At 47.1% G+C, this 13,352-nt stretch overlaps 1 protein-coding gene across 1 annotated transcript in view; it reads left to right on the top strand.

The window, feature by feature from the left end:
- The window catches only part of AK8 (adenylate kinase 8), an 86,558-nt gene that overhangs the window by 6,402 nt on the left and 66,804 nt on the right, over positions 1 to 13,352 (top strand). The window contains exons 3-4 of the mRNA XM_083160929.1: positions 7,802 to 7,851; positions 9,030 to 9,143. Of these exons, the coding sequence (XP_083017055.1) occupies positions 7,802 to 7,851; positions 9,030 to 9,143 (164 nt within the window). The remainder of the gene's footprint in view (positions 1 to 7,801; positions 7,852 to 9,029; positions 9,144 to 13,352) is intronic.

Raw genomic sequence — 13,352 nt, 5'->3', positions numbered from 1 at the left:
CCTATAATACACAATGGACCTTATTCTGGTCCGTTCGCTGCTGGCGCACATTCGCATGGGGTCCGATGTTTTGTCACTGCGCATTTCTACGCATGTGCAAAGACAGGGTGCGCGAACCCACTGCGTATACTCAGATTGGTGGGTGACAGCATGCAGGGGGCGGAGAGTGGCGTGGGGCGGCGGGCGGCTCCTTTAGCATATGTGAATGCTGATTTCCACTGCCGGGCTCCCCCGGCAGTTTCTTTTTCATCAGCGACCATCTTTGGCCGCTGATGCAAACAGGACACTGAGCAATATATCTCTCATCACGAGCGATATATCGCTCATCACGAGCGATATATCGCTCGGCGATAAATCCCCACGTGTGTACAGGGCTTAACCCCCAAAATTTCATCCTGAGAAATGCTGAGAGGGCAGATTTTTTACCCATCTCAGGATTGTTGCTACATATTATCTAGTTAATATATATATATATATATATATATATATATATATATAGCAATGGTACTGAGTGCAGGTATAAACTAACTCCGCTCACTCCATATACAATTAGCACCTCCAGCTTTTTAGACAGCGCACCTAGTTTTATGGTTCATGGCATGGATTTACAGGACACAATGGTGGCAACTTCAAGTATCATCTAGACCACAGGATCTCAAAGTCGGTATACAGGACCCCACACAGTGAATGTTTTGCAGGTTTCCTCACAGAATCATAAGTGAAATAATTAGCTCCACCTGTGGATCTTTTAAAATGGGTCAATGAGTAATGAATGCACCTGTGCACCTGTCGTGAACTGCGTGGGGTCCTGAGGACTGAGTTTGAGAACCCCTGATCTAGGCACATGAAGCGTCCTAGTCATACCGATAGCACTTCTCTCCCATGTACAAAGGAGGAGATGTGAGTGAAAGGAGTAACCCTGTTGATATCACCTATGCTGTCCAAAAGATGGCACGGCAATAAGCGGGGTAATGTATGAACACAATGCATCAGCACTTATCTTATGCTCTGCGGGGGCGTGGCAGTGATTGCTGGAGCAGCACTAAGCTGATGCACTGTGGGGGCGTGGCAGTGATTACTGGAGCAGCACTAAGCTGATGCTCTGTGGGGGCGTGGCAGTGATTGCTGGAGCATCACTAAGCTGATGCTCTGCGGGGGCGTGGCAGTGATTGCTGGAGCAGCACTAAGCTGATGCTCTGTGGGGGCGTGGCAGTGATTACTGGAGCAGCACTAAGCTGATGCTCTGTGGGGGCGTGGCAGTGATTGCTGGAGCATCACTAAGCTGATGCTCTGCGGGGGCGTGGCAGTGATTGCTGGAGCAACACTAAGCTGATGCTCTGTGGGGGCGTGGCAGTGATTGCTGGAGCAACACTAAGCTGATGCTCTGCGGGGCGTGGCAGTGATTACTGGAGCAGCCCTAAGCTGATGCACTGCGGGGGCGAGGCAGTGATTGCTGGAGCAGCACTAAGCTGATGCTCTGCGGGGGCGTGGCAGTGATTGCTGGAGCATCACTAAGCTGATGCTCTGCGGGGGCGTGGCAGTGATTGCTGCAGCAGCACTAAGCTGATGCTCTGCGGGGGCGTGGCAGTGATTACTGGAGCAGCACTAAGCTGATGCTCTGCGGGGGCGTGGCAGTGATTACTGGAGCAGCACTAAGCTGATGCTCTGCGGGGGCGTGGCAGTGATTGCTGGAGCAGCACTAAGCTGATGCTCTGCGGGGGCGTGGCAGTGATTGCTGGAGCAGCACTAAGCTGATGCTCTGTGGGGGCGTGGCAATGATTGCCGGAGGGCGGAGATTTCACCCTCTCACTACGGCAGCCATTCTTGCATGTTGGCGCTAGGACTTACTGATTCCCTCCCACTAATAGGAATAGCTATAGTGACATGACGCGTGCCATACGGATACAGTCGCTAGGTCGACACTATGAATGTCGACATTCATTAGGTTGACCGTTTAAGGTCGATAGGGCTTAGGTTTGAAACATGCAACAGGTCGACATGGCTAAGGTTGACAGGATCGGAAGGTCGACATTAGGTAAATAATGGGGAGGTCGACCGTCACAAGGACGACAGTAGTTTTTCACTTTTTATTTGAGCCGACATGTGCCGACAGGCGGTATTCATACCCCACCATCCATTAGGGTGTGGAGGGAGAACAGAATCGTATGCCCAAAGCATGGCTAGGGCAGGGGTACACTGATACAGTGTCCATGTCGTCGGGGGGGGGGGGGGGGGGAGGGGGGGGGAGGGGGGGGGAGGGGGGGGGGGGGGCGAACGTGAAAAACTCATGTTGACCATGCGCTGTAGCAGTGTTGTCTCTGGAACATGACGGCTGTAATGATTCCCTCGTTATTTCAGTGGTGTGGGATGGATGAGGAGACATTTAGCAGAATGCATTGAGCCACTGTGGATTGTTTTCCCCCAGAATGAAAAAGTACTAGGGGGCTCATTCTGCTTATACCGCTTTCAGACCGCACTCCGAACACGGCTTATTGCCGTGTTCGCGGGGCCTAAACACGGGTCACGGTGCGGTCTGAAAAGGCCACCACCGGTCGAGCAACACGGGTGTTCAACCCTGGTAATGACCAGGGTTGAACACGGCTATGACCCGTGTCAAGTGCAGTGTGAACGGGTGCCTGGGTCGAGCGACCCGTGTCCCGTTCACAGTATGGAGGAGGCAGCACTGTCAGCTCCAAGTACTGCCTCCTCCCGAGCCCCCGATGACGCGCCGCCGCCCAGCACCGCCCCATGTGACGTCACCGACTCGGCAATATGCCGTGTCGGTGTCGGAACTTTCAGACCGCAATGCCGTGTTGCTCTGGGGATGGGACCCGTGTCCTAATCCCGTGTGCGACACGGCATTTGCGGTCTGAAAGTAGTATAATTGACTCCTGTGACGCCAAATACCCCCCTCCCCCGCCGCCATATCCCCTGTGAGGAAGACACATCCCCTCGCATGGTGACCATCGAATGATTTCCCCTGAGAAGTCTGCGGCCCCTGGGATGAAGACAAGGCGGGAGGCAGGCGTCATGTGACGTCAGACGCCCGCTCCGGCAGGCATCAGCCCGCTTGCGTAACCATGGGAACCCTAAGCATTTTCAAAGGGACCCCCCTGAAAAGCTGGGGGTTTCCATGGCCCAGCTCCACCCCCTCCCTCCCTCCCCTCTGTGAACTGCCCAGTGAGTGAGCAACCCCCGACCATCAGGGCAGGACCCGATTTTGGATCACTACATGTGAACCAGAATTGTCCCCGAGGTATCACTAACAATGTGCAGTATCCCATAGGACCCAATTAGCTTTGATCAGTCTAGTTCAAGTGAGTCGTTGCTATAGGTTACCTCTTCCTTATCCCATAAGCCAATCTTGGCACTTATCCATGTAATGATTATGGATCTCGTATCGTACACTGTCAGCAGCGAGAGAATATTTGGCATAATATTGCTACTAATCACAGATATAATCAGAATAAAACCTAATGTCTCCAAGTACACGGTGCATTAATAAGCAGCACAATTCCCTCAGCACAATACCCACACAAACAATCTATTTCTCTAGTGGTCTGATGCAAATTAATAAATAAATCAAAATAAACATGCAAGAAATATTAGGTCTAATTAGCCCTAAACAATGCGCTGTTTCTCCACCACCATTTTATTTAATGTGCCACTTGAAATTCTTGCATATTGAGTGTGAGGAATCCCACAGGAGACATTTCGGTTTCCTTGGCGAAAAAATTCAGTTGAAAAGCAAAGTAGAATTTTCTGTCGTTCTTTTTTTAAATTCTGAGCTTAGAAACTTTAGGAAAACTTCCCGTAAGTTTCCACGGTGAATACAGCCGAAATAATGGTACAAGGCGAGGAAACGGATTTTGGCTTTTCTATGTTTCCATTACTGAAGGTGCAATCTGTTGAATTGGGAGGCTTTTCCCACTTTACCAATATAGGGGGGTATTCAGCATGAACCTATATTTACTGACACTCACCTATTCTGATGGGTGTCAGATCCAACTTTTTTTAATGGCGGATCTCTATTGTCGGATTGGGCAGATGGATGAATTTTCGAACGTTTTTTATGTAATCCAATGCCCTCTATGCCGATTCACGGACATTCCGACACTCGACAGCTGATAGATTGAATTCCGACTGTCGAGTTACTGTCGGATTAGACGGAAAGCGGCTGGGATTCCAACTGTCTGGATGTTCCGGCAGTCGGAGCCCCATATTAAATACCTCTCTTAGTAATGGAATTGTAGGGAGATGTATGAAGCAGAGAAAAAAGTGGAGAGGTCTCAAAGTAGAGATGCTGCCATTCCCCGCCGTCGCCGCCGGTCCCCCTCGCCGCCCCAAACCCCCCCCCCCCCCACAACTGGGCAGCATCTCCCTGAAGTGGAGACGGGCAGGGAGACGCTGCCCAGCCGCTGTGATACTGGGACGCGCGTGCGACGCACACACGTCCCAGTCCCTATCTCCGGCGCTCGCCAGTGAAGGGGATCTGGCGGGTGCCAACAATGGATGGAGCCTATTACTATAGACAAGATGTAGTAATGTCCATACCACAATCCCGACAGTTATGTTGAGAGCAGCGAGGCACCATGTATGGCAAGGGTAGCGAGCTATGCGAGGGGAAGCGGTACACTTAGACGGTGTCTTTGTCGACTATGCCGACATTCGGTACAGTGACTGTCGACCTTCCCATTGCCGACCTGATGCTTGTGTTGACCTTCGGCCCTATTTCAAGTGTCATCTGAGCACGATTAAAGAAATCCAGATAACCTGACCTGTGGGGGTACGAGAGGATCGGGATGAGAACCCTCTGTTCCAGTTGATTGCCCAATACAGTCATGTCCGTAACAAGTTTATAACTGAAGCTCATGACAAAGCAATATGAGTATTCCAATACCGCTCAATTACAACGGCAAAGTATTACTTAAAGAACTATCATTGTAATTCGTCATTGTGCGATGAGTGGAATTCCTCGTATACGACCACTGACTTGTTCAACTCCATCCAATAAGAACGGTAAAGAAAAAGCATATTTAGTACAAACCGAACATTTACAGTTGCCCGGGGCAATATTAAAGTGTGATACGAGGCATATAATAGAGGGTTTCCTTTTTTTTATCAAACGTTTGTCCAAAAAAAAAGCTGTGCATAAAAGATCCAATACCTTGAGGGTTTTCTTGTGAATTTTAAATCACTTTCCTCGTTAAACCTCAAAAGGATCTGTGGATGGAGAGGTTTGGAGATTTCCTTTGATGTGCTTTGCAGAAGTTGATTAATCTTGGCAACAGAGCACTCTTTCATGACTATGTTAATAAATTATTCCAGCACGCACAGTTGGAATTGCAAGGTGCGCGGAGTTGGGTTTGGAGAGAAAACCGAGAGTTTAATCAAGGAAGGAAACTAGCGAGTTATAAAAAATCCACAGGCCAATTGACTTTAAGCATTTCTGAGTAACATGATCAAGTTTTTATAAGACGAAAAATCCCTTTATGTTGCGATCTGGTAAAAGTCATTTTGGGAGTTTGAAAAACTTGCCAGCGGTTATTTATCTGTAGAACCTTCGGCTTTTGGTTTCCGCCAGTAAACATTTTCGGCGTTTCCTTTTTGTTTTGTTTTTGAAGCTGTACAGGTTTATTTTGTCATTTTTATTTGTGCCCCAAAAAAGGCTTTAAGGAGCAGGCCTGTGCATTTTTGTGGCTGTATGGGGCACTCACAGCTTGCATACAATAATGGGGGTGTATTGCAAGCAGACACCTCATACTGCGATATTGAATCTCTCCCCCACCATCAAGTAGTTTACGGCACCTATGCTGCCGCAGCGCCGCGCCACCTTTTATTTTTTTCAACACGGAGCCTGGCCCCACCTCTTTCCCTAAAACAGCATCACACAGCCAATCAGTGACAGTCTGATGCTGGCTTGCATCTAATGCCGCAGGTGTGAAAAATGTCCACGCAAACATTTTTATTTGTCATAATGACCTGTAATTTTTAGCTTATATAGGACAATGTTGGTTTTTTATTTTTTTTTAAATTATATATATATATATATATATATATATATATATATATATCATTAAAAAAAAACAGCATTGTTTTTTAAATTTATATAACAAATGTGAGCGACGCTGGCATTTATAGCGGATATTTTGAACATCTCTCACAGAGATGTCGGCACTTAAAGGGTTAAGAAAGACAAAAACTTACCAACACCATCAATGGTATTTAAAATAATTTCCTGGCAGCAAATAGAATATTCATCTCCAATTTTCACTCAATTTTAGAATACTATAGAATACAGGATGAGTGTCCCTTATCCAAAATGCTTGGGATCCGAAGCTATTTGGATAACGGATTATTCCATATTTTAAAATATTTTTATATTCCAATAAGGTATCTTGAGGAAGTTACCAATGTGTGAACACAAAATGCACTTATGTTGTATAAACACACCAACCACATGAAATACACACACAAATATTTTATTTGTGCAAGAAACAAGTTTTTAAAACATATTTGTGTACTATCTCATGCACTGAATTTGAATACTAAGAAATAAATCTTGCACATATTTAGTGGCAGTTACATATCATGTCCTCAGTAGTGCCAGTTACATATCATGTCCCCAGTAGTGCCAGTTACATATCATGTCCTCAGTAGTGGCGGTTACATATCATGTCCCCAGTAGTGCCAGTTACATATCATGTTAGCAGTAGTGCAAGTTACATATCATGCCCTCTGTAGTGCCAGTTACATATCATGTCCCCAGTAGTGCCGGTTACATATCATGCCCTCTGTAGTGCCAGTTACATATCATGTCCCCAGTAGTGCCAGTTACATATCATGTCCCCAGTAGTGCCAGTTACATATCATGTTAGCAGTAGTGCCAGTTACATATCATGTCCCCAGTAGTGCCAGTTACATATCATGTCCCCAGTAGTGCCAGTTACATATCATGTCCCCAGTAGTGCCAGTTACAGATCATGTCCCCAGTAGAGCCAGTTACATATCATGTCCTCAGTAGTGCCAGTTACATATCATGTCCCCAGTAGTGCCAGTTACATAGCATGTCCCATGTAGTGCCGGTTACATATCATGTCCCCAGTAGTGCCAGTTACAGATGTCTGTTCGTTTTTTGGGGGAATAATTTGGATAACAGATATCTGGATAGAATGCTAGAACTGCCAATACTTGATCAGTGTGACAGTATGTAATGATGAATCCAGTGCTAGGCTACAATGCAATAATATTTCGCTTTTCCAGCCCAGCTAACACACAGCCCTGTAACAGTCTTCTGCATATCCTGATTCAGACTCCATTGTCATTTTGGGAAACTTTGCAAAATGACAACTGCCAGTACTAGGCTGCAGGGAAGCCACCCAGCAAGGAGTAGGCTGCCCCTCTCGCCTTGTCCCACCATGCTATGTGTCCACATTGTTGGCGCAAAGTGCGAGTACTTCACTACACAGCAAACCGCTCACACATTACCGTCTGCCCCCTTTCTGCGCAGCCCAGCTGTGAAGCCAGAAGCAGGTCTGGTTGTAGTCCCTCCCCCCAAGCTGTCCAGACAGGCCCGCCTTATCCAGGCCGCTCTTACACAACGATCAGGTCGCTGCCCGATCACCTGTGATAACCGTTTCAGGGATCGCACATGTGTGCTTTGGCACGCACACATGCGCAGAAGTGCGCAAATCACAGAAGATTTCTGCACTTGTATGACAGAGTCCGAATCAGGCCCATTGGCACTATAGGATTAGTGATGGCTGAATTTGATTATAATGACTATTTTTGTGCTCCACAGTTCCAAGAATTTTCGTTTTGGGCCCACCCGCATCAGGAAAACAAACAATGGTACGTATGCCTGCAACTCATGGGCGGCAGAGAAAGCTCTGGACATGGTTTCGGGGGATATATTTAATTATTATAATAATATTAATAATAATAATAATGTAAAAGTTAAGCAGCTGTAATCAATCATAGCACAGTCCTTAAATATATAAATGGTGGAGGATCCTCGTGACCTATATACAGTATGATCCGTATACTGTGGCCTTTCTCATCATAATCTAAATGCACGGTGTCTGATATATAGCATATACTAATCATAATAATAAATCATACAATATAATAATGGGCAAAAAATAATATCCATATCCAAAGCAATTCTGGGGAAAAAAATAAACCGTATTATATCACAAAATCCTAGAAAATTCTGGAAATGCGGATAAGAAACTTTTCTCGTATGCGTAAAATAACACGTTAAGCACTTTGCGATGCTTCTCTCTGATTCGGGTACAGTCAGAGTTGTAACTAGGGGTGTGTAAGGTGTCCCATTTCCCTAGGCGCAGTACATGTGCTTCCGCAAGGCACCTGCATGACACCTGTACTGTAGTGCCGGCTGGAGTGTTTAAGGGTTCGCTGCCTAGCGCCCATGTGTGATGTCATAACATCACACATTTAGGGGAAGGGTCAAGCACAGGACAGCATGGAGCTCTGTTCCAGCCGTGGCTGGGCTGTCGCTCTCAGTGGAGGCAGCCATATTGTGAAACCGAATCAGTATTCATAAGAATGCAGGCTACCAATTCATTAGGATGTGGAGGCAGGAGACACTATGTGAATCTTAGGGGTATCTGTATTGTGTGGTAAACAGGAATATATACAAAATAAAACTGAACATCATTAGGTACTCCCGAGCATTGGGTCAGCACACAAAATGGCTGCCTCGGCGGTGTGTGCGGCTGACTGGTGCATTTTAAAAGGCTCACACAGATTATACAACAAGATATATACTGTATATTTTGGTAATAACTTGTTTTGCCATCCTGATTGTGTGTTTCTGACCCCTCCATGTCCTTCCTCCATACACAACAGAGAAATAGCGCTGTGTTTAAACATGCATTTGGTATTAGATCATTTATTTAAAGCACTAGCTGGAAGGCGCCAGAGGTTCGCGTGGCATGAAAAGAAAAGGCCTTTGAAACCAATTTTCTTTTGCAAAAAGTTGGACTCCTCTTCTCCTCTCCCCACAGGCAAAGCTGCTATGTAGGCGTCTGAATGCCACTCACCTCACTCCAGAGAATTTGTTGTCAAATGATGTCTCCGCACTGGTGGAAGAAGCGCTCTCGTACACAGATAAAGGCCAGGTACAGCTGCTGGAACTTATGCATTATTTCCAAACGCATCCACGCAGAAAAGTATCAATTATATGTACAATAATGCCCCGCTCGTACTACCGCAGACATTACCACCGCTCCGTGTGTTCTCAATGGATCCCCAAATGGCATGTGTAAGGTTCTCTGCAGAAATAACTACTACTACAAGTGTGTGCGTGTGTGTGTGCGTGTGTGTGTGTGTATATATATAAATATATATATATATATATATATATACACACACACACAGTATATGGAAAGCGCCAGAATCCTGACTGACACCTACTATACGGACACCGCAGCTGTGACACGGATCAGAATCCTGACCGGCACCTACTGTACAGACATCACAGCTGTGACACGGATCAGAATCCTGATGCCGTAATCCCAACAGCCGGTATCCCAATCATGAATCCTCCGGGGTCTCTAAGCGTTAAGCCACAGGGGGAGGAAGCCTTAGGATTTGGCACAAGGGGTGGTTTATGGTTAGGTCGCAGGGGGGAGTTAGGGACTAAGAAGAGGGGTTAGGAACTAAGGGGCTCATTCACATTGGCTCGTAACGAGCTGAATCTACTGCAGGGTCCGATGTTGCAGGTCTGCACATGCGTATCGGGAAATACATAAATACACATGTGCAGACCAGTCGTAAGACGCTCGCACACAGCGGTGCGGACAGGGGTGTACAGGCGTCCAGTGTTTCCTAGCGTTCCCACAAAAACGGTGGGGGCTCCCAGAAAAACCCGGGGGCGTCCACATGTGAACGCAGGCGCACGGAAGCACGTTTGGAGCAGGCGGCTGATGTCACAGGATGTCAGCGTCCAGGCGCTTGCAAATAAGTCAGTCTAGGCTGACGTGTAATGGATGACCATCGAATGATTCTGTTTCCCCGTACACTCTCATGCGAATGGATGTGGGAGCATACAAGGGAGAAGGGTTAGGCTGCTAGGGGTAGTGGGGAGGGTTAGGGGAGTTAGAGGAGAGGGTCACCAGCAGGATCCTGGAGTTCTTCAGACCAAAATAAACAGACATTCTGATGCTTTTGGGATAACCTGATACCCGGCACATACACACACACACACACGCACACACACACGCACACACACACACAATAGAGAAGCTTATAAAACTTAATGGGTCTGATTCTGACTCTACTGCAATGGAAACTTTCATTCTCATGATCTATGTTTTTCATCATATTTATTTAAGGTTTTTCCGATCTCTGATTTTTATTTTTCTATGCTCTCCTTCTATCTATAAATCAATGTTTCCCAATTTCTACTAGCCCAGAATCCTTGCGTCGCTAGTACTCGATGTCTTCCCTCATTCACACCAGCAGTTCTTTGCATCACTTGGTACATCTAGAAGGAACGGCGTGCAATTAGCAGACATCATTGCGAACCTCTTTGTTAAGCTGCAGGGATGCCTGAGATCTTTAGATGGGATTAGAAGCAATAGAGGGTGCCAGTGATTTGTATATACGCAGAGCCAGTTAATCCTCCGATGATCAGCCACTCGCTTTTCACTCGCGCTTAATGAGAGGACATATTCTCCGTGCCGTCGTTAATGATAACTTAGCAGAGCTTGTGCATGTTAAATTCCTCCCCTTCAATATTAGGATTAAATGACATGCACTCATTGACATAAAGCTGGTTTATCTACTGTATAAAGGTATTAGGCAAGGGTTTGTTACTACAATATATTTCCTATGATACCCTGTTGGCTTCCACCGATTGCTCGTTTACAGGACGCAGCGCAATAAACCTGCGAGGAGATTTCTGACTGCACAATAATTCTGAAAATCCTTTTGGCTTTGTCCGTTTTGGCAAATTTCATGACTGAACAAAGTCGACATATTTCCTTCTGGAATCACCGCACGTTTATAAATCATAAAACAACGCCAAGGCAGAAACTAGGTAATATCTAAAAAAAATGGCGGAATCAACAGAAAACACTGGAAACTGAGAGATTCCCTGGGTACTTGTTTCCTAGCACGGCGCCCATCGGGTCCCATTGCATACCTTGGTACTTGTTTCCTAGCACGGCCACAATCTTATGGATCGTGTACCTTTAAGTTAAGGTACACGATCCACACGATGGACCCGATTTCCTTTGAAATCAGGTCCATTTTGCCGGCAAAGGTACAAAATCGGGGGCATCGCGTCGGTCGGGACCATTAACATTGGTCCCGACGCGACCGACGCGATGCCCCCGATTTCCCCATAGGCTTCAATGTTAAAATATTTTTTAACATTGAAATCGTGAGGATCGCGTCGGTCTTGTGCCATTATAATGGCACAAGATGAGATGGACTTGATTAAGTCCATCTCACCTTTAAAAAAATGTGAAAAATGTGAAATGGGCCAATATGACCCATTTCACATTATAGATGTCCCCGTCGTCACCCCACGATAGACACCAACCCGAAGCGTGGCGAGCGCAGCGAGCCCGCAAGGGGCGGCGGTGCGCGTCCTCCGACCTTTTCATTCCTCTACTATCCACTAGGGCGTGGAGTTGAGAATAGAATAGTGTGGCGAGCGCAGCGAGCCACCGAGCCCGAAGCGTGGCGAGCGCACACGGATACCTTCACAGGTAAACGCGTCCCTTCGCGGGCTTCACAGGTATCCGCGTCCCCTCGCGGGGCTCGCTGCGCTCGCCACGCTTCGGGCTCGGTGGCACCCCTCGTCTATCGTGGGGTGGGGTTTACGTCGTTAAATTTGGGGGTCTAGGAAATATTTTACATTGAATCCAATGTAAAATCGGGACCCGATTTACATTTCATTCAATCAAAAAATCGGGTCGGTCGCGTCGATCGCATCGCATGCGACCAAATCGCATGCGATGCGATCGACCCGATTTTTCCGACATGACCACCCCGATGTAAATCGGTGTGGCCGTGCTAGGAAACAAGTATCCATACCTTAACTTAAGGTATGCGATGGTACCCGACCGACCCGATTTCGGGCTTTTTTTGAGGTTTCCCAACAAATGTAAAATCAGGTCCATCGCATGCCATTATAATGGCATGCGATGCGACCGACGCAACCGACCCGATTTTACATTGTAAGCATTGTATGTAATGTTAAATTCCTATGTAAAATCGGGTCCATTGTATGCCATTATAATGGCATACAATGCGACCAATGCGATGGACCCGATTTTACATAGGAACCAATGTTAAATGGCCCCCATACCCAATTTTTGATTGTATACCCACCCTGATGGGTAATTTGTATGTCAAATGCCCCCCCCCCCCCCATTGTTAACGCCACCCCACGATGAACGCCAACCCGAAGTGTTGGCGAGCGCAGCGAGGGGCGGCGGTACGCCTCCTCCGACCTTTTCATACCCCCACTATCCACGTCGGTGTGGAGTTGACTTTATATAGTGTGGCGAGCGCAGCGAGCCACCGAGCCCGAAGCACAGCGAGCGCACGCGTAATACTTGTGAAGTAATGCGCGTCCCCTCGCGGGGCTCGCTGCGCTTGCCACGCTTCGGGCTCAGTGGCTCGCTGCGCTCGCCACACTATATAAAGTCAACTCCACGGCGATGTGGATAGTGGGGGTATGAAAAGGTCGGAGGATGCATACTGCCGCCCCTCGCTGCGCTCGCCACGCTTCGGGTTCATGTTGATCATGGCGAGGCGTTAACAATGGGGGGCATACAATGAAAAAGGGGGTCTGGGGGGCATTTAACATTGGGGCCAATGTAAAATCGGGTCTCAGGGACCATTTAACATTGGTTCCAATGTAAAAAATCAGGTCGTCGGGTCGATCTCATCGCATGCGATTTGGTTGCATGTGGTGCGATTGGCCCGATTTTTGCAACCCGATTGCATACAATTAAAATCGGTGGCGCCGTGCTAGGAAACAAGTACCATTCCCTGTTTGCTTGACATAAATATATTATTACAAAAAATATATATACATACATGAGGTAAATCAATGTTTTAACATAAAATCAGGATCCTGAGGAAAGGTGTAGATGTGACAACTGAGGAGAGACTTCTGAGGTTGTGGCTCTGGCACCACTAGGCCTGTGGTACAGTAGTTAGCTTTTCTTTTTGTTAAATTGGTTTGGCGACGCTGTGTAAAGTGGACCCCCTGGTACACGCACGTCTGTTTTGACATGACACATCAAAGTTGTGCACTAGACACCAGCCCTGCCTGGGAGCAGCGGGAAACACCTTTGGAAGGAAACGTA

The sequence above is a fragment of the Crinia signifera genome, chromosome 9 (genome assembly GCF_055691185.1).
Source record: "Crinia signifera chromosome 9, ASM5569118v1, whole genome shotgun sequence".
NCBI lineage: Eukaryota > Metazoa > Chordata > Amphibia > Anura > Myobatrachidae > Crinia > Crinia signifera.
The sequence above is the reverse complement of the archived record's forward strand: the minus strand, read 5'-3'. Positions and strand labels throughout refer to the sequence as shown.